Genomic DNA, 17,350 nt, shown 5'->3' with positions numbered 1-17,350 from the left:
TCTTTTTGTACTTGCTGGAGGCTGTCCAGGAGAGATTGCCCTCTTCCCTCACCTCCTTTGCCCCTCACAGCTGCTTTCCCAGCTTTTCCCAATAGCATCCCAGCTACTGGTTTGCTGCAGAAGCTGAATGCTCACCACAAGTCCAGTACTGTGCTGCTCTGCTTCCCACTCTTCTCAGGACCTCTCAGAACCCAGCTGTTCCGTGGTCCCCATAGCCAAAGCCGTCATTGATGGTAAGCAATACTGTGTCCTAATGACCCTCCTGTGATCCCCTCTTGTTTAGGTGTGACATCACCAGAGGATGATCTAAAGCATCCCCAGTGTGGAGGCGAAAGGAAAGCTGGGAAACCCTCCTGGCTTTCCGTGTGCAGCGCCAGGAGCATTGTAAAGGTAATGAGCTTCTCCCTTGCTGGGCCTTGTCCAGGGCATCAGCAGGAGACTGGTGTGAGCAAAGGGGTCCAGAACGAGCAGGCTTGGCATGGTCTCACTGTCCCTGGTGAGAGGGCTGCTGCTGCTCTGGAGCAGGGACTCCAGAGGGCTGCACCCCGGTGTCCCAGCAGCAGCTCCAGCTCTCCTGGCCACCAGGAAGCCCTGCTTCTCTGTAGGGTCAGCACACCGTGCCCACGGCCCCAGCCCTCCTCCCTCACCCTGGGCCCCTCTCTTCTCATCCTCCACCCTGTAGCGACTGCAGCCCCTGCTGCCAGCTTTCCTGTGGGTACTCTCGCCAGAGCTGCTCTCGCTGCTCAGCTGAGCAGCACTATCAGGGCACTCGGTGTGAAGACGCCTTCCCTGCCTTCCTTCCTCCCGCAGGCATTTGGGGAAGACCTCCGACCCCCTGATAAGACGGTCATCCTTGTCAAGGCCATCGAGGCCATGAGAGACTCATGCACATGCGACAAGGAGGAACTGATCAGCATTGTGGATGTGGCCATGACAGAACCTGCCTCCTGGCTGACGGAGGTAAGCAGCCTGTGGCTGCCCTGCCCTTGAGCCCTTTCAGGCACTGTTCCTCCCTACATGGGCCTTCCCTCACCCAGGTGCCTCAGGCACCTTGAAGCCATTTCACACCAGCAGAGTAGGATGGGAGGGGCGGCCATTTCAGTGGCAGCTGCAGTCTGGTGGCAGCACCACCCTCACTCGTGTGCCCTCCAGGTGCCAATCATCGTTAGCTGCATCTATAACAACCTGGAGCACGTCAACACACCGTCAGTCTGGCACACCCTGGACATGCTGCTTCTAATGATGGCAGAGCAGCGGCCAGGGGATGTGATCGGGCGACTCGTGCGTCTCTCTCCAGCATGGGACAGGTACTGACCCCCACAGCCCTTGTGGGTTTGTTCCATGCAGGGAGAGGGTCCTGGAGGCTCACAGAAAACTACAGGGCACCCCTGAGGAGCAGGGCCCTGCACCCCCCCACTCTCTCCACCCCTGCTGGGTCGGCCAGGCCTGCAGTAGCCAAAGCTGGCCAAGTTAGATCCGAGTCCCGGCACGAGGTTCCTCCCTACCCCATGGGGAACACTATCTCAGCCCCCTCCTGCCTGCCCAGGCACTCCAAGCAAGGGGTCGGGAAGGGCCAGGGCTGCAGGACAGCCTGGCTGCTGCAGGACAGCCTGGCTGCTGCAGGACTGGCCCAGGCACCGTGTGGTGGCTGAGGTGGCCCTGCCGACAGAGTGCTCTGCGTCTGCAGTGTTGCTATGTCCATGTGGGAAGTGCTGCTGTCCCAGCGCCTCGTCTTGGAGAACGTCCTGAGGGAGCTGAGCATCAGGTTCCACTACCTGAGTGTGCAATGGAGATTCAGCTCCTACAAAGCGGAGGCCTGCATCCAGCTCTTGGCTGTGAGTAACCAGCCCACTCCTTGCTCGTGCTCAGGGCCGTGCCTGCCTCTCCAGGAAAATGGGCATGGCCCTCACCCCTGCCATTTGCCCCATACGGTCCCAGAGGAGGACACAGCCCCTTAGGGCCAGCCCAGCACCAGGTTCCCCTGCCCCAGCCACGCAGGGCCACGCTGACTGGGTGCGGGTGCGCAAAGCCCCTGTCTGCCCAGGTAGTGCTCTGCTTGCACAGGCGGAGCCAGCACAGACAAGCGTGTGGTGTGTCCCACAAGCGCTGAGTGTCCCCCAGGATGGGCTCTCCGTCCCCTGTGCCCTTGCCCTGAGCTGCCAGTGGGACCCAGGGGCCGTACTGTGCAGGGAGCCCTGCAGGCTTGGTCCATCTCTCACTGCCATCTTTGTTTCAGCTGCTCGCCTCCAGCCATGTGACACCAAAAATGTTTGCTGGGGTGTACGAAATCCGGAAGGTGCTGATGCCTCCAAGGCTGCTCTCCCTGGTGCTCCAAGGCCTCGTCACACTGTCACAGTCACCTGACTCGGTGAGCAGGGCATAGTCAAGTGAAGCCGTGCTGGCCACCTGGTGCTGGGTAGTGGGGAACGCGGTGGCTTGACCTGGGCTGGGAGTCGGGACCTGGGGTGACGGCTCTAAATGCCCTCAAAGTCCCCTCACGTGCCCCCATCCCCTCAGTGCGCCCACAGGCAAGGCCTGCCAGGAGGCTGCTGCAGGAATTCCTGTGCCACCGCCCATGCAGCCGGACAGGAGGCTGGTGCTTAATGGCCAGAGCATTTTGGCCTGGGTGGTCTTTCACCACTTTACAAGAAAGAAATTCTGTGCTTCTTACAGGCAAGGAAAATACTGGTCATGCTGCCAGACTTGATGAAGACCCTGCAGAATGCCCACAGCGACAACAAGATGAAGGCCCTGCTCACGTTCAGAAACGTAATAGGTCACTTGAAGAAGAAGGCCAGCTCCATCGCTCTGGAGCTGGCCGAGAAGCTCCTTCAACTCTTTGATGATGTAAGGCTGCTGTGGAAACCTGAGTCCCACTCACGGGCCCTTTGCAAGAGCAACTGCCCGGCAGCACAGCCTGGCGGCAGCGCTTGCCCAGGGCTAAGCCTCTCCTTCTGCCCCCGCGCTCTCGTGGGGATGGCTTCTGGTCTCTGCAGCCCAGCCCAGCTTCTCCCCGACAGGCTGATGGCTCTGGGAGACCTGAGGCCCCTCCCCTCAGCCACGCTGACGCCCTGGCTCAGGGAGCAGCTGTTACTGAAGCCCTCCTGTCCTCCTCCCTACCAGGAGTGCAGCCAGACGCAAGAGCTCTCCATCTGCCTCTTCAAAGATGCAATACAGATGGCGGATTGGAAGGACAAGCGGCAGATGCAGAAGAAGGTGCGGAGGAGCCTGGTCCCACTCATGTTGCACATGAGTGACGAGATCGAGAGCGTGGCCAAGGTACGGATTCCAAACCTAAGCCGTGGTGCGGAGCAGGGTGTGCTGAGCCCGCAGGGGTGGCCTGGGCATCAGTGAGGGCAGGAGCAGCTGACACAGACATTTCCCACACCTGCCCTACGTGGTCCAGCAGGGCTCAGCAGCAGTCCGTGACCACCAAGGCCTGAAGAGCGGAGTCCGCAGGGGCTTCCCAGCTGTCCCTGCAAGTGCTGAGGGCCAGGCCTTTGGGTCTCAGGCCCTGTCCACAATCTCCCCAATCCTTGTCCCCCTCTGCAGGCCTCTCAGGAAGCCATCTGTGCAGCTGCGAAGGTGCTCAAATGGGAATGGCTCAGTCACCACGTGCAGACACTGGAGAGATGGCAAACTGTGCAGCGCTTGGTGAGGACAAGTCCCAGGCTGGACACGGGGTGCTCCTCTCACCTCCCCACCCTCAGGATGTTGCAGGAGGCACATCTGGGCCCTGGCAGTGGCACAGGGGGCTCTCAGGAGCTCCAGACCCTGCTCTGCCTGCAGCTGTCTCTGAACCTCAGCCCCACAGGGCTCCTGGCTGGGAGACACACATGGCCTGAGGAACAAGGGGAGGTGTGGGGTGCTGGTAGGAGGGAACGGCCCAGGCGACTGGGGAAGGTCTGTGTCAGCCCTGGGCCTTTGTGCTCTTTCCAGTTGGAGCAGGAGCAGAGCAGAGCAGAAGAATATGTGCGTCAGAGCCTGCTTTACCTGCAGCACGCTCAGGTCAGCGTGCGACTGGCAGCTGTGAGGTTCATTGGTAAGCCGCGGCCCCTGGAGTCCCTCTTTTGGCAGCCTGGCCCCAGTCCCATCTGCTGCACTGGCAGCGAGGAGCAGCCCTGTGGCTGCCAGAGCATCGACTGCCCCGTGCAAGGCCTGTGCAGCCAGGGGCTCTTGTGCTTCCCTCTCCAACCCCTGCCCTCGCAGCGGGGCTCAGGGGCACCTTGCTCAGTGCCACCTCCCCCTGCGTCCTGTCCTTCCCTGGGGTCACCCTGCTGAGGGGAGGAAGGGGTGCAGCCAAACCGGCAGAGGCGGGGCCGTGCTGCCGGGAGCGTGCTGGGCAGCAGCAGGTCTGATGGAGCTCTCTGCACAGGGATGGCCGCTCGGTGCCTGAAGGACAGCCGCGCGGACAAGCTCCTGGAGGTTTGCGAAGGTAAGCAGGGACAGTGCTGTGTGTGCTGGGGCTGGTGGGGCAGGGGACAGAGCCTGGGCAGCGTGCTGCCATGCCCTGTCCTGCTCCAGGGAACATCTCGGGGGCATTTGTTGCATTCCTGAGCAGCAGCTTCCAGGTGATCCGTTTGCCCCGCCTGCGCCTCCTGACCAGGGAAAGGGATGGCTGGGGCTGGCATGGTCTGGAAGGGATGCCTGCTGGTCTCTGCAGATTGGTGGGTTTCAGCTCTGCTCTCTTTCCTTCTCTTGCAGCCCTCCATGCTCTGAGAAGCCACGAGGAATCCCAAGTCTCCTCCCTGGCATCTCAGACAATACACATCCTCACCTGTTTACACGCGCGGCCAAGACGGAGATGGATCCTGCAGGCGCTGTGCTGCTGCCTCTGAAAAGCCAGGCAGCAGTTAAGCCCTGCTTAAGAAAATGGGTCTTTCGGATTAAAGTTCTAACCACAATTCCAAGGCCACGGTGTTCTTCACACGCGGCGCGGAAAGGCCAGTCAGGAGCTGCCGGGCAGCCTTTGCGCCCCGGCCGCCCTCGTCGGCCCGGCCACGGTCTTTGGGAGCACTGCCGCCAGAGTGCACAAAAGTCAGGGCCACACCTCCACAGTTTCTCTGAGCATCCTGTTCCAGTGCCTCACAACCCCCTCCACTGCAGGCACCCCCTTCAGCCACTCCATCTGAGCGAAGGCATTGGCCACCACCAACATAGATGGTGTAGGTCACCCCTGCTGGAGCTGCAGCATTTGCTCTCTGATAAGTGCCCACCTTTCTTCCTTCAGGGTTATGTGGCATGTGTGCTCGGAATGTGCAGGCGGCCTTGGAATGTCTCTCCTTCCAAGAGGTGCCTGTCCTCCCCGCACACCCTTCTATGCCCTGTTCTCTGTGTTCCCAGCGCTGCCTTTTGCAGGAGCTTAGGGTGGTCCCACCCGGTTCCCAGCAGGTCTCAGTGCTCGCCTGGGTTTCCCCGCCTCGAGAAAACTCCACTGTATGCCACTGTCTGCCGTGAGTCCCTGATCCACTGAGGAATGTGCCTTCCCTGGAGATGTTCCTTTTTATGTTGAGGACATCAGAACTGCATACAATACTCCAGGTGAGGTCTCACAAGAGCAGAGGAGAGGGGCAGGATCACCTCCTTCGACCTGCTGGTCACGCTCCTTTTGATGCAACCCGGGATACGGTTGGCTTTCTGGGCTGCGAGTGCACACTGCCTGCTCATCTTAAGTTTCTCATTGATCAATGCCCCCACATCCTTCTCTGCAGGGCTGCTCTGAATCTCTTCTCTGCCCAACCTTCCATTCCAACACTCCAGTTATAGGAGCCATCCCACCACGTTTCTGCGACCCCCATAGACGTGCACACATCTCTAATTCCTCTTGTTTGTTCCCCATGCTACGGGCGTTTGTATAGAGGCATCTGAGAGAGCTCCAAATGAAGCCGGCTCATTGGCTGGAGCAGCTGGAGTATCTCTACATTGCTCCAAGCATTTATTATAGGTGCTGGCAACTGACTGGGTGTGTTGGGATGGAATGATGCCCCCCTCCCCCAACACATCTAGTTTAATGCATCCTTGACCAGTCTGGCAAGCCTCCTACCAAAACTGTTCTTCCCTCCTTTATCAGACCAGCTCCACCAGACCCCACTAGACCTGGCCTACTTACTTGGGTCCCGTGTCCAAGATACCCAAACCCCTGACTATGGTACCACCCTTCTAACCATTTATTAACCTGGCCAATCCTCCTAGCCTTTTTGGGGTCCTCCCCTGTATCCTGAAGAATTGATGAGAAGACTGTCTGCGCTCCAGAGCCCCTAACCACCTCTCCTAGGGCTCTGTAGTCCTTCTTTATGTTCTCCAGGCTACTGCTATCTGTATCACTAGCACCCACATAGATCACTAGAAGTGGGTAATAGTCAGTGAGACTTACAAGAGCAGGTAGCCTCTCTGCAACATCTCTGATCCGTGCCCCTGGTAGGCAACACACCTCCCTTGAGAATGGGTCAGGCTGACAGATGGGTGCCTCTGTGCCTTTCGGAGTCCCCTACAACTATGACCCGCTGCTTTTTCCCGGCAGCACCAGTAGTGATCTTCTTTAGCAGTGCCCCAGCCGGCTGTTTCTGGTGCAAGTGTTTCCTCATCAGCCCCCCGCAGGACAGCAAAGCGGTTCTGGGTGGGGACAACAGATTTACGAGGAAGCCCCTTGGTTTTAATAGTCGTCTTCCTCCTTTTTTTTGTTGTTTTTTTTTTTGTTGGTGCTGTTCCCCAGCTTCCTGGGTTAACGGCCTCCTTCTTTCCTCCGTGAACTATAGGGGACGCTTGAGGCCCCTGCACAGTTTGGGCCTGCAGCAAGCAGTCCTGCTTCCTCTCAGCTTCCCTGACATCTCGCAGTCTATTGACAGCATCCCGCACCTCAGCCCCTGCTGCAGGAGGACCTGCACCAGGGAGCACCGAGTGCAGCCCTGCCCATTGTGCACCCTCCCCTCACAAGCCCAGCGCAGGCACCCTCTATGCTCCGACCTCTGCACTGCAGCCTCCCCTCTCATCGGCTCTGTCTGGGTGCCTACGCTGGCCATCGCCGGGGCACCCAGAGCCCAGCTCCCAGACCAGGCCCTGGTCATGAGGCGAGCGTTCCCCATCCCGCAGGCCTGCCCGCGCTAACTGCCTCCACCCGCCCTGGTCGCCGCGATCCCCGGGGCAGGTTTTTACCCAGCCAGGGCTGGTGCCGCTCCTCCGGGCACCGCCCCCTGTGAGTCCCTGCTCGCGTCAGCTGAGCTGCCGGCTCCTGGGCAAGTCCTGTCGAGGACGTGAGGCTCCCTCGGTGGCTGGTGCCGCTCTGAGTTGAGGCTCCTGGACGCTGAGCTTCCCCCCGCTCAGGTGTTGAAGGCGTCCTCTATCCAGCTACTCACCTCAGCAATTGACCCCAAATCAGCAGTTCTACTCCCCTCTCAGCAGTTGACCCCCACCTCAGCAGTTGACCCAGTCATTCAATTGGTTTTCCTTGGATACTGTTTCGACGTCTACATATCTCCTAGACTTTAATACGCAGCTCTGTGAAGCAGGGAAGAATAATCTCCAATGGGCTGACAGGTCCTAGCGGCACACACAGGCTTAGTGATTTCCCACAGATCAAGCAGCTTTGTGGCAGAGCAGCGATGATTATAACTGGGGCTTTCCAGAAGAGATAGGTACAAGCAGAAATCCCTGCTTGCTGCTTTTTGAGGCACTTAGGGTCACTGCTTCAGGAAATCTGAAATCACAGGATCCCATCAAAACTCGCCTATCAACCAGTATTAAGCTGTTCCTCCCCAGGGCTCAGCAGATGCCAGAACATACTCTCTGAAACATAACATTATTCTAAAAAATTTGGATTTTTCCAAAAGAAACATCCTCCTGATAAAAATTGTCAGGGTACCAGCGATGAGGGGATACCATGTTGGGAGGACAGGCTCATAAAACACTTTCAGAAAAGACTCCTTATGCTTTCAAAAATCACATTGAATTGACACCCGCTACTCCAGAAAAGCTTAGTATCAAGCAACATTTTTCCTCGAGTCTAAATGGCAGAGCTCATTGCTGCAGAAAACTTGCTGGTTATCATCCAGAGAAACAGAATATTTTCAAAATCTAGTTGAAGCTTTTGGTAGTTATTTTCTTCCTAAAAATGCAGCCTAATCATTGCTTTTTTGTACCTGAAAAACAGAAAAAGCAAGTGAAAAAATTTGCTTTCAGTTTAACCCACGTTAAACTGAATCGTGCGCGTGCAGTTCTACTCACGGTCTTTTTGAGACCCCTTGACTAGTCTGGCTGTGAACATCATGACACACGCCAGTTATCTTGCCATAACAAGATTCCATGCGACATGAGCGAAACGTGGGGCTCAGGGCACCCCGGGGGGACTCAAGTGACCAGGGGAGAACAGGCCTTGTGCCCCTCACAGGAATACCCTGTCCCTCACGGTCTGAGTGGTGGGCTACCGTGGTGCCTTCTGTGACCAGCGCTTTGTGACGTGCCCTTCGTGACCCACCATGTTGCCCTTAGCGACGTTCTCGTCGTGACCCACCATGCTGCCCTTAGTGACACGCCCTCTCTGACCCACCATGGTGCCCTTAGTGACGTGCCCTTTATGACCTACCATGGTGCCCTCAGTGACGTTCCCTTTCTGACCCACCATGGTGCCCTTTGTGACGTGCCCTAGGTGACCCCCCAGGCCACCGTATAAAAGGCAACGGGTCATACCGCTCATGCCAGTGTCCGGCAGGACAGTGACGGGACAGAGCAGGAGCGCAAGGCTGGCGCAGACCCCTGAGCGCAGCCCACGTTGTTCCCCGCTGCCCCAGCAGCCCTGCGGTGCCGAGACACTTCTTGGAACATTCTTCGTTCCCCGCGCTACACCTTTGCCTTGTCTGATGAGGATGGCGGAGGGACACGCTGCATCCATGCAGTTCATCCAGACTTTTCTGGAGAGCTCAGCGAAGGTAATTACAGCCATTTCCAGGGTAGCAGTGCCTGCGTTTCCTGACGGGGCCACCGGCTCTGCTGCCAGGGCTGCTGGGGGCTGCTGGCTGGGCGCGGCTGCACCCCCGGGCTCCTGCACAGCACTGCAGCCCCAGTGCTCCAGTCCTGCTGGCCCCTTCTCACACTGCCCGTTTGTGTCTCTGCTCCCCGGCTGCCCAGGAGGAGGCTCAGAAGATTCGGTTCCTGCAGACCGTCTCCACCCTGAGCAAGGATGCCAGAGATGAGGGCTTCACACAGGAACTGAAGGAGTTCTACCACCGATTTCAGGTGGCAAAGAACATCGAGGTGAGGGGACCCCCGGCTGCTCTGGGGAAGGGGGCAAGTTGCCAGGCGCCGGCACACTGTGAGGACACACGGGGCCCATGCAGGGGGAGGGCAGGGTCCAGCGTGCGCGGACAGACACTGAGCTGCCTGAGGGGATGCGGGTGTCGCTGAGCAGCCCTGCAGCAGGGCCGTGCTGGGGGCCGGTGCTGGGCTGGGGACAGAGGGTCTCCACCAGCCCTGCCGCCTGGTGCCTGCGGCCACCAGGTCCCATCCCGGTTGTGTTCTGCAGGCGCTGGTGGAAGAGGAGCCCGTGGACCACCTGCACACGGCCGTGCGGCAGCAAGCCATGCTTGCCCTCGCCCATATGAGGTATGTGCCCAACCCCTGGTTTGGCTGACACCTCTGCACAGTCCGTGGCCCTGGGCCTGCCCATGGGCATCTCCCATCCCGGCAGAGTCCAGTGGTGCCCTCAGAGGGCCTGCTCTTTGCCCTGCTCGCGGCTTGCGGAGAGATGGAGGGGAAAGCAGAGGGATCCTGCAGGGCCCCTCCACGTCTCAGCTGCTTCCAAAAGTGGGAGGCGGGAGACTTTCCTGCCAGGACTGTCCTTCGGCCTGGGCCATGCCAAGGAGGGAGGAGGTGCCTCCTGGCAATGCTGCCCACACACCAGGGCTCCATCCCGCTTGGGGGCCTCTGCTCCAGAGGTCTGTGTCCACCTGGCCAAGGCATGGAGGCAGCGCTCCCAGCACCCGCGTCTCACAGGTCCCTCTCTCTCTCTTTTCAGCAAAGCGGAGATGGCACTGGGGGGCAAGAAGAAAAGCCTTTTAGAGGCCTGTTTCAGGAGTGTCTTCTTGCTTCCTCCTAAAACAGACATGCAGGGCCTAGACAATTTCCTCTACTTTAAGGTAAGTGCTGTTGTGCTGTCAGGAGCACTCAGAGCTGATCCCTGGCTGCCACGTGCTGAGACACAGCCAGAGATCCAAGGCACGGCAGGGTGTCAGCTTTGCTTTCCCACCCTCGTCCCTTCATCTCCTTCCCCTGGGCCTCACCATGTCCAGTGCCTCTGGACTGGCTCCTCTGCCCGCCGCAGCTTGTCTGCCCCAAGGCCTCCCTTGGCCAACCAGAGGTGGCAGGGGTGTCCTCCCCTGGCGTGGGGAGTTAGATCCATTCCCAGGGAGAGAGGGACTGCAGAAAGACTGACACAACCTTTTTCCTCCTTGCAGACCCTGGATGCCATGGACATCCTGCTTAAGAGCTTGGTGCTCAGCTCCCCTGGCTTCAAGGACCTGAGGATTATCTTGCAGGTGCGGCACTGGCAGAGAGCGGGGTTCGCAGAGGCTGTTCCTCACTCTGGAGGGACAGGAGTGTCCACTCTGGAGTGGACGGTGTCCTCCCCAGCACCATGCACACAGCACACCGCAGAGAGGGTGCTCAGCTCCCTTGGGGGACCCAGACACGGCCCACCGTGCTCTTCCAGGAGCAGCGTGTCCCCTGGCTGCAGTCAACGTCATTTCTCCCCTGCGGCCTCCTTCTGTGCCATGGCAAAACCTGGCCCATGGCACTTTTGGGCCAGCTCCATCCCCAGAGCTTTCCTCGCACCAAAGGAGTGGGGAGCATTGACCCCTCTCCTCAGGCACCGCAGCAGTGGCTGCGGGTGCTGTCCTTCTTCCCCTGCCTCGCAGTCCCTCCTGCTTTTCTGCCCAGGTCTGACTGGGGCAGAGACCCACTGGAACCTGCCTGTCCTGCACAGGGAGCCCAGCCCTGACGCTCCGCACTCCTGGCTTCCCAGAGAGCAGTATGCCCATTCCCCCATCGCAGACCCACCGCCCCCTGGCAGGGTGCTGCCCAAAAGCCCAGCCTTCATGGAGAGGGGACACAGGCCTGTGCTTTCGGGGAGGGCGCAGAAAGAAGCAGACTCTACCCTGGGGTGGCATCTGCCTCCCTTCAGGGCCACAAAAACTGCATGGGTCCAGTCGGGACTTGAGAAGTGCTGCTGCTGCTGCTGGCAAAGGCACCAGTTCCCAGGGCACAGCAGCACTTTCTCTCCTTCCAGATGCTGCTGCCTTTCACCGACACTAAGAATGCAGCTGCATGTGAAAGGGCTGTGGTCAGGATTGGGAAGCTGGTCGATTTGATGGACAGCTCTTCCTCGGTGCAGGTAAGGAGGCAGGCACCCTCCAGCCAGGCTGTCTCCCATTCCCTGCCCACCGTGGGCAGCAGCCTGCAGCTCGAGATGCCTGAGGCATTCAGCACGGCTCTGCCCTGGGCGAGGGTCTCGGCTTCTTTCTTTTTCCCCCAGTCTTTCCTCCCCAGCACCCTTTCTTCCAGAAGCCAGTCCTGTGAAGGACAGCACTGCCCAAGGAGCATGGCGGGAGGCCAGGCCTGGCAGCTCTCCCTGCCCTGCTGCCCAGCTCGCTGCTCTGGGAGGGCCCTGCAGAGCTCTGACGTGCCAGGATCCTTCCCCGGGGCAGACTCTCGGGTTCAGGGCTTTTGTCGCAGCTGCTGCCTCTCAGCCCTTCTACCCATCCTGCCTCCCTTGCCCAGGTCTGGAGCTTGCTTACAGATGACAACAGCTCTTCCCACGGCGACGCTATCCATGACCGCCTCCTGGGACAGCTGCTGGGACATCTCATTGTTTGCTGGACTAGCAAGATCTGTGAGATCCAGTATGAGGCTTTGGATACTCTTCATTACCTCTGCAGATGCATCCAGCAGCAAAAATGTAAGAGAAGCTGTGTTGGGCTGCATCCCTCCACACACAGACATCTCCTCGTAGTCCTGCTTGTTTCCCTGAGCATTGCAGTGGATTCTTTTTGTACTTGCTGGAGGCTGTCCAGGAGAGATTGCCCTCTTCCCTCACCTCCTTTGCCCCTCACAGCTGCTTTCCCAGCTTTTCCCAATAGCATCCCAGCTACTGGTTTGCTGCAGAAGCTGAATGCTCACCACAAGTCCAGTACTGTGCTGCTCTGCTTCCCACTCTTCTCAGGACCTCTCAGAACCCAGCTGTTCCGTGGTCCCCATAGCCAAAGCCGTCATTGATGGTAAGCAATACTGTGTCCTAATGACCCTCCTGTGATCCCCTCTTGTTTAGGTGTGACATCACCAGAGGATGATCTAAAGCATCCCCAGTGTGGAGGCGAAAGGAAAGCTGGGAAACCCTCCTGGCTTTCCGTGTGCAGCGCCAGGAGCATTGTAAAGGTAATGAGCTTCTCCCTTGCTGGGCCTTGTCCAGGGCATCAGCAGGAGACTGGTGTGAGCAAAGGGGTCCAGAACGAGCAGGCTTGGCATGGTCTCACTGTCCCTGGTGAGAGGGCTGCTGCTGCTCTGGAGCAGGGACTCCAGAGGGCTGCACCCCGGTGTCCCAGCAGCAGCTCCAGCTCTCCTGGCCACCAGGAAGCCCTGCTTCTCTGTAGGGTCAGCACACCGTGCCCACGGCCCCAGCCCTCCTCCCTCACCCTGGGCCCCTCTCTTCTCATCCTCCACCCTGCAGCGACTGCAGCCCCTGCTGCCAGCTTTCCTGTGGGTACTCTCGCCAGAGCTGCTCTCGCTGCTCAGCTGAGCAGCACTATCAGGGCACTCGGTGTGAAGACGCCTTCCCTGCCTTCCTTCCTCCCGCAGGCATTTGGGGAAGACCTCCGACCCCCTGATAAGACGGTCATCCTTGTCAAGGCCATCGAGGCCATGAGAGACTCATGCACATGCGACAAGGAGGAACTGATCAGCATTGTGGATGTGGCCATGACAGAACCTGCCTCCTGGCTGACGGAGGTAAGCAGCCTGTGGCTGCCCTGCCCTTGAGCCCTTTCAGGCACTGTTCCTCCCTACATGGGCCTTCCCTCACCCAGGTGCCTCAGGCACCTTGAAGCCATTTCACACCAGCAGAGTAGGATGGGAGGGGCGGCCATTTCAGTGGCAGCTGCAGTCTGGTGGCAGCACCACCCTCACTCGTGTGCCCTCCAGGTGCCAATCATCGTTAGCTGCATCTATAACAACCTGGAGCACGTCAACACACCGTCAGTCTGGCACACCCTGGACATGCTGCTTCTAATGATGGCAGAGCAGCGGCCAGGGGATGTGATCGGGCGACTCGTGCGTCTCTCTCCAGCATGGGACAGGTACTGACCCCCACAGCCCTTGTGGGTTTGTTCCATGCAGGGAGAGGGTCCTGGAGGCTCACAGAAAACTACAGGGCACCCCTGAGGAGCAGGGCCCTGCACCCCCCCACTCTCTCCACCCCTGCTGGGTCGGCCAGGCCTGCAGTAGCCAAAGCTGGCCAAGTTAGATCCGAGTCCCGGCACGAGGTTCCTCCCTACCCCATGGGGAACACTATCTCAGCCCCCTCCTGCCTGCCCAGGCACTCCAAGCAAGGGGTCGGGAAGGGCCAGGGCTGCAGGACAGCCTGGCTGCTGCAGGACAGCCTGGCTGCTGCAGGACTGGCCCAGGCACCGTGTGGTGGCTGAGGTGGCCCTGCCGACAGAGTGCTCTGCGTCTGCAGTGTTGCTATGTCCATGTGGGAAGTGCTGCTGTCCCAGCGCCTCGTCTTGGAGAACGTCCTGAGGGAGCTGAGCATCAGGTTCCACTACCTGAGTGTGCAATGGAGATTCAGCTCCTACAAAGCGGAGGCCTGCATCCAGCTCTTGGCTGTGAGTAACCAGCCCACTCCTTGCTCGTGCTCAGGGCCGTGCCTGCCTCTCCAGGAAAATGGGCATGGCCCTCACCCCTGCCATTTGCCCCATACGGTCCCAGAGGAGGACACAGCCCCTTAGGGCCAGCCCAGCACCAGGTTCCCCTGCCCCAGCCACGCAGGGCCACGCTGACTGGGTGCGGGTGCGCAAAGCCCCTGTCTGCCCAGGTAGTGCTCTGCTTGCACAGGCGGAGCCAGCACAGACAAGCGTGTGGTGTGTCCCACAAGCGCTGAGTGTCCCCCAGGATGGGCTCTCCGTCCCCTGTGCCCTTGCCCTGAGCTGCCAGTGGGACCCAGGGGCCGTACTGTGCAGGGAGCCCTGCAGGCTTGGTCCATCTCTCACTGCCATCTTTGTTTCAGCTGCTCGCCTCCAGCCATGTGACACCAAAAATGTTTGCTGGGGTGTACGAAATCCGGAAGGTGCTGATGCCTCCAAGGCTGCTCTCCCTGGTGCTCCAAGGCCTCGTCACACTGTCACAGTCACCTGACTCGGTGAGCAGGGCATAGTCAAGTGAAGCCGTGCTGGCCACCTGGTGCTGGGTAGTGGGGAACGCGGTGGCTTGACCTGGGCTGGGAGTCGGGACCTGGGGTGACGGCTCTAAATGCCCTCAAAGTCCCCTCACGTGCCCCCATCCCCTCAGTGCGCCCACAGGCAAGGCCTGCCAGGAGGCTGCTGCAGGAATTCCTGTGCCACCGCCCATGCAGCCGGACAGGAGGCTGGTGCTTAATGGCCAGAGCATTTTGGCCTGGGTGGTCTTTCACCACTTTACAAGAAAGAAATTCTGTGCTTCTTACAGGCAAGGAAAATACTGGTCATGCTGCCAGACTTGATGAAGACCCTGCAGAATGCCCACAGCGACAACAAGATGAAGGCCCTGCTCACGTTCAGAAACGTAATAGGTCACTTGAAGAAGAAGGCCAGCTCCATCGCTCTGGAGCTGGCCGAGAAGCTCCTTCAACTCTTTGATGATGTAAGGCTGCTGTGGAAACCTGAGTCCCACTCACGGGCCCTTTGCAAGAGCAACTGCCCGGCAGCACAGCCTGGCGGCAGCGCTTGCCCAGGGCTAAGCCTCTCCTTCTGCCCCCGCGCTCTCGTGGGGATGGCTTCTGGTCTCTGCAGCCCAGCCCAGCTTCTCCCCGACAGGCTGATGGCTCTGGGAGACCTGAGGCCCCTCCCCTCAGCCACGCTGACGCCCTGGCTCAGGGAGCAGCTGTTACTGAAGCCCTCCTGTCCTCCTCCCTACCAGGAGTGCAGCCAGACGCAAGAGCTCTCCATCTGCCTCTTCAAAGATGCAATACAGATGGCGGATTGGAAGGACAAGCGGCAGATGCAGAAGAAGGTGCGGAGGAGCCTGGTCCCACTCATGTTGCACATGAGTGACGAGATCGAGAGCGTGGCCAAGGTACGGATTCCAAACCTAAGCCGTGGTGCGGAGCAGGGTGTGCTGAGCCCGCAGGGGTGGCCTGGGCATCAGTGAGGGCAGGAGCAGCTGACACAGACATTTCCCACACCTGCCCTACGTGGTCCAGCAGGGCTCAGCAGCAGTCCGTGACCACCAAGGCCTGAAGAGCGGAGTCCGCAGGGGCTTCCCAGCTGTCCCTGCAAGTGCTGAGGGCCAGGCCTTTGGGTCTCAGGCCCTGTCCACAATCTCCCCAATCCTTGTCCCCCTCTGCAGGCCTCTCAGGAAGCCATCTGTGCAGCTGCGAAGGTGCTCAAATGGGAATGGCTCAGTCACCACGTGCAGACACTGGAGAGATGGCAAACTGTGCAGCGCTTGGTGAGGACAAGTCCCAGGCTGGACACGGGGTGCTCCTCTCACCTCCCCACCCTCAGGATGTTGCAGGAGGCACATCTGGGCCCTGGCAGTGGCACAGGGGGCTCTCAGGAGCTCCAGACCCTGCTCTGCCTGCAGCTGTCTCTGAACCTCAGCCCCACAGGGCTCCTGGCTGGGAGACACACATGGCCTGAGGAACAAGGGGAGGTGTGGGGTGCTGGTAGGAGGGAACGGCCCAGGCGACTGGGGAAGGTCTGTGTCAGCCCTGGGCCTTTGTGCTCTTTCCAGTTGGAGCAGGAGCAGAGCAGAGCAGAAGAATATGTGCGTCAGAGCCTGCTTTACCTGCAGCACGCTCAGGTCAGCGTGCGACTGGCAGCTGTGAGGTTCATTGGTAAGCCGCGGCCCCTGGAGTCCCTCTTTTGGCAGCCTGGCCCCAGTCCCATCTGCTGCACTGGCAGCGAGGAGCAGCCCTGTGGCTGCCAGAGCATCGACTGCCCCGTGCAAGGCCTGTGCAGCCAGGGGCTCTTGTGCTTCCCTCTCCAACCCCTGCCCTCGCAGCGGGGCTCAGGGGCACCTTGCTCAGTGCCACCTCCCCCTGCGTCCTGTCCTTCCCTGGGGTCACCCTGCTGAGGGGAGGAAGGGGTGCAGCCAAACCGGCAGAGGCGGGGCCGTGCTGCCGGGAGCGTGCTGGGCAGCAGCAGGTCTGATGGAGCTCTCTGCACAGGGATGGCCGCTCGGTGCCTGAAGGAGAGCCGCGCGGACAAGCTCCTGGAGGTTTGCGAAGGTAAGCAGGGACAGTGCTGTGTGTGCTGGGGCTGGTGGGGCAGGGGACAGAGCCTGGGCAGCGTGCTGCCATGCCCTGTCCTGCTCCAGGGAACATCTCGGGGGCATTTGTTGCATTCCTGAGCAGCAGCTTCCAGGTGATCCGTTTGCCCCGCCTGCGCCTCCTGACCAGGGAAAGGGATGGCTGGGGCTGGCATGGTCTGGAAGGGATGCCTGCTGGTCTCTGCAGATTGGTGGGTTTCAGCTCTGCTCTCTTTCCTTCTCTTGCAGCCCTCCATGCTCTGAGAAGCGACGAGGAATCCCAAGTCTCCTCCCTGGCATCTCAGACAATACACATCCTCACCTGTTTACACGCGCGGCCAAGACGGAGATGGATCCTGCAGGCGCTGTGCTGCTGCCTCTGAAAAGCCAGGCAGCAGTTAAGCCCTGCTTAAGAAAATGGGTCTTTCGGATTAAAGTTCTAACCACAATTCCAAGGCCACGGTGTTCTTCACACGCGGCGCGGAAAGGCCAGTCAGGAGCTGCCGGGCAGCCTTTGCGCCCCGGCCGCCCTCGTCGGCCCGGCCACGGTCTTTGGGAGCACCGCCGCCAGAGTGCACAAAAGTCAGGGCCACACCTCCACAGTTTCTCTGAGCATCCTGTTCCAGTGCCTCACAACCCCCTCCACTGCAGGCACGCCCTTCAGCCACTCCATCTGAGCGAAGGCATTGGCCACCACCAACATAGATGGTGTAGGTCACCCCTGCTGGAGCTGCAGCATTTGCTCTCTGATAAGTGCCCGCCTTTCTTCCTTCAGGGTTACGTGGCATGTGTGCTCGGACCTGTGCAGGCGGCCTTGGAATGTCTCTCCTTCCAAGAGGTGCCTGTCCTCCCCGCACACCCTTCT

The 17,350-nt window shown here is 59.7% G+C and overlaps 3 protein-coding genes across 5 annotated transcripts; all 3 read left to right on the top strand.

Annotated features, from left to right (window-relative positions):
* Positions 1-1,605: 1,605 nt before the first annotated feature.
* LOC133275683 (uncharacterized) lies at positions 1,606-4,412 on the top strand. The gene is made up of 5 exons (XM_061465740.1): positions 1,606-1,835; positions 2,237-2,368; positions 2,674-2,847; positions 3,124-3,279; positions 3,553-4,412. The coding sequence occupies exons 1-5, from the start codon at positions 1,695-1,697 to the stop codon at positions 4,279-4,281; spliced, it is 1,332 nt and encodes a 443-aa protein (XP_061321724.1). The 5' UTR covers positions 1,606-1,694; the 3' UTR covers positions 4,282-4,412.
* Positions 4,413-8,343: 3,931 nt separating this feature from the next.
* Positions 8,344-13,344, top strand: LOC133264982 (uncharacterized). The gene is made up of 8 exons (XM_061445178.1): positions 8,344-8,921; positions 9,121-9,246; positions 9,515-9,594; positions 10,007-10,127; positions 10,446-10,526; positions 11,276-11,561; positions 12,314-12,990; positions 13,183-13,344. Exons 1-8 carry the CDS (start codon positions 8,688-8,690, stop codon positions 13,342-13,344), a joined length of 1,767 nt encoding a protein of 588 aa, XP_061301162.1. The 5' UTR covers positions 8,344-8,687.
* A 291-nt stretch (positions 13,345-13,635) lies between these two features.
* LOC133275671 (uncharacterized) lies at positions 13,636-16,940 on the top strand. Of its 3 annotated transcripts, none has more exons than XR_009745655.1 (6): positions 13,636-13,865; positions 14,267-14,398; positions 14,704-14,877; positions 15,154-15,309; positions 15,583-16,601; positions 16,735-16,832. XR_009745655.1 is itself a non-coding variant. In XM_061465727.1 (6 exons), the coding sequence occupies exons 1-6, from the start codon at positions 13,725-13,727 to the stop codon at positions 16,866-16,868; spliced, it is 1,227 nt and encodes a 408-aa protein (XP_061321711.1). In that variant the 5' UTR covers positions 13,636-13,724; the 3' UTR covers positions 16,869-16,940. The 3 variants fall into 3 exon arrangements, 2 of the variants coding, with proteins under 2 accessions (XP_061321711.1, XP_061321696.1); XM_061465727.1 differs by having other exon boundaries at positions 15,583-16,072; positions 16,735-16,940; XM_061465712.1 differs by having other exon boundaries at positions 15,583-16,826.
* Positions 16,941-17,350: the final 410 nt, after the last annotated feature.

This window comes from Pezoporus flaviventris, unplaced genomic scaffold (assembly GCF_033815535.1).
Source record: "Pezoporus flaviventris isolate CSIRO_AGI_PZ_B2104156 unplaced genomic scaffold, CSIRO_AGI_Pfla_v1 ptg000002l, whole genome shotgun sequence".
NCBI lineage: Eukaryota > Metazoa > Chordata > Aves > Psittaciformes > Psittacidae > Pezoporus > Pezoporus flaviventris.
Note: the sequence above shows the minus strand (reverse complement) of the source record. Positions and strands in the feature narration are given on the sequence as shown.

Coding starts and splice junctions, on each gene's coding strand:
- LOC133264982 (XM_061445178.1), top strand. CDS start 8,688: ATGCCAGTGTCCGGCAGGACAGTGACGGGACAGAGCAGGAGCGCAAGG. Junction 9,595..10,006: donor CTTGCCCTCGCCCATATGAG/GTATGTGCCCAA, acceptor CTCTCTTTTCAG/CAAAGCGGAGATGGCACTGG. Junction 12,991..13,182: donor CTGCCTCCTGGCTGACGGAG/GTAAGCAGCCTG, acceptor TGTGCCCTCCAG/GTGCCAATCATCGTTAGCTG.
- LOC133275671 (XM_061465712.1), top strand. CDS start 13,725: ATGTCCATGTGGGAAGTGCTGCTGTCCCAGCGCCTCGTCTTGGAGAAC. Junction 14,399..14,703: donor TGTCACAGTCACCTGACTCG/GTGAGCAGGGCA, acceptor TGCTTCTTACAG/GCAAGGAAAATACTGGTCAT. Junction 14,878..15,153: donor TCCTTCAACTCTTTGATGAT/GTAAGGCTGCTG, acceptor CCTCCCTACCAG/GAGTGCAGCCAGACGCAAGA.
- LOC133275683 (XM_061465740.1), top strand. CDS start 1,695: ATGTCCATGTGGGAAGTGCTGCTGTCCCAGCGCCTCGTCTTGGAGAAC. Junction 1,836..2,236: donor CCTGCATCCAGCTCTTGGCT/GTGAGTAACCAG, acceptor TCTTTGTTTCAG/CTGCTCGCCTCCAGCCATGT. Junction 2,848..3,123: donor TCCTTCAACTCTTTGATGAT/GTAAGGCTGCTG, acceptor CCTCCCTACCAG/GAGTGCAGCCAGACGCAAGA.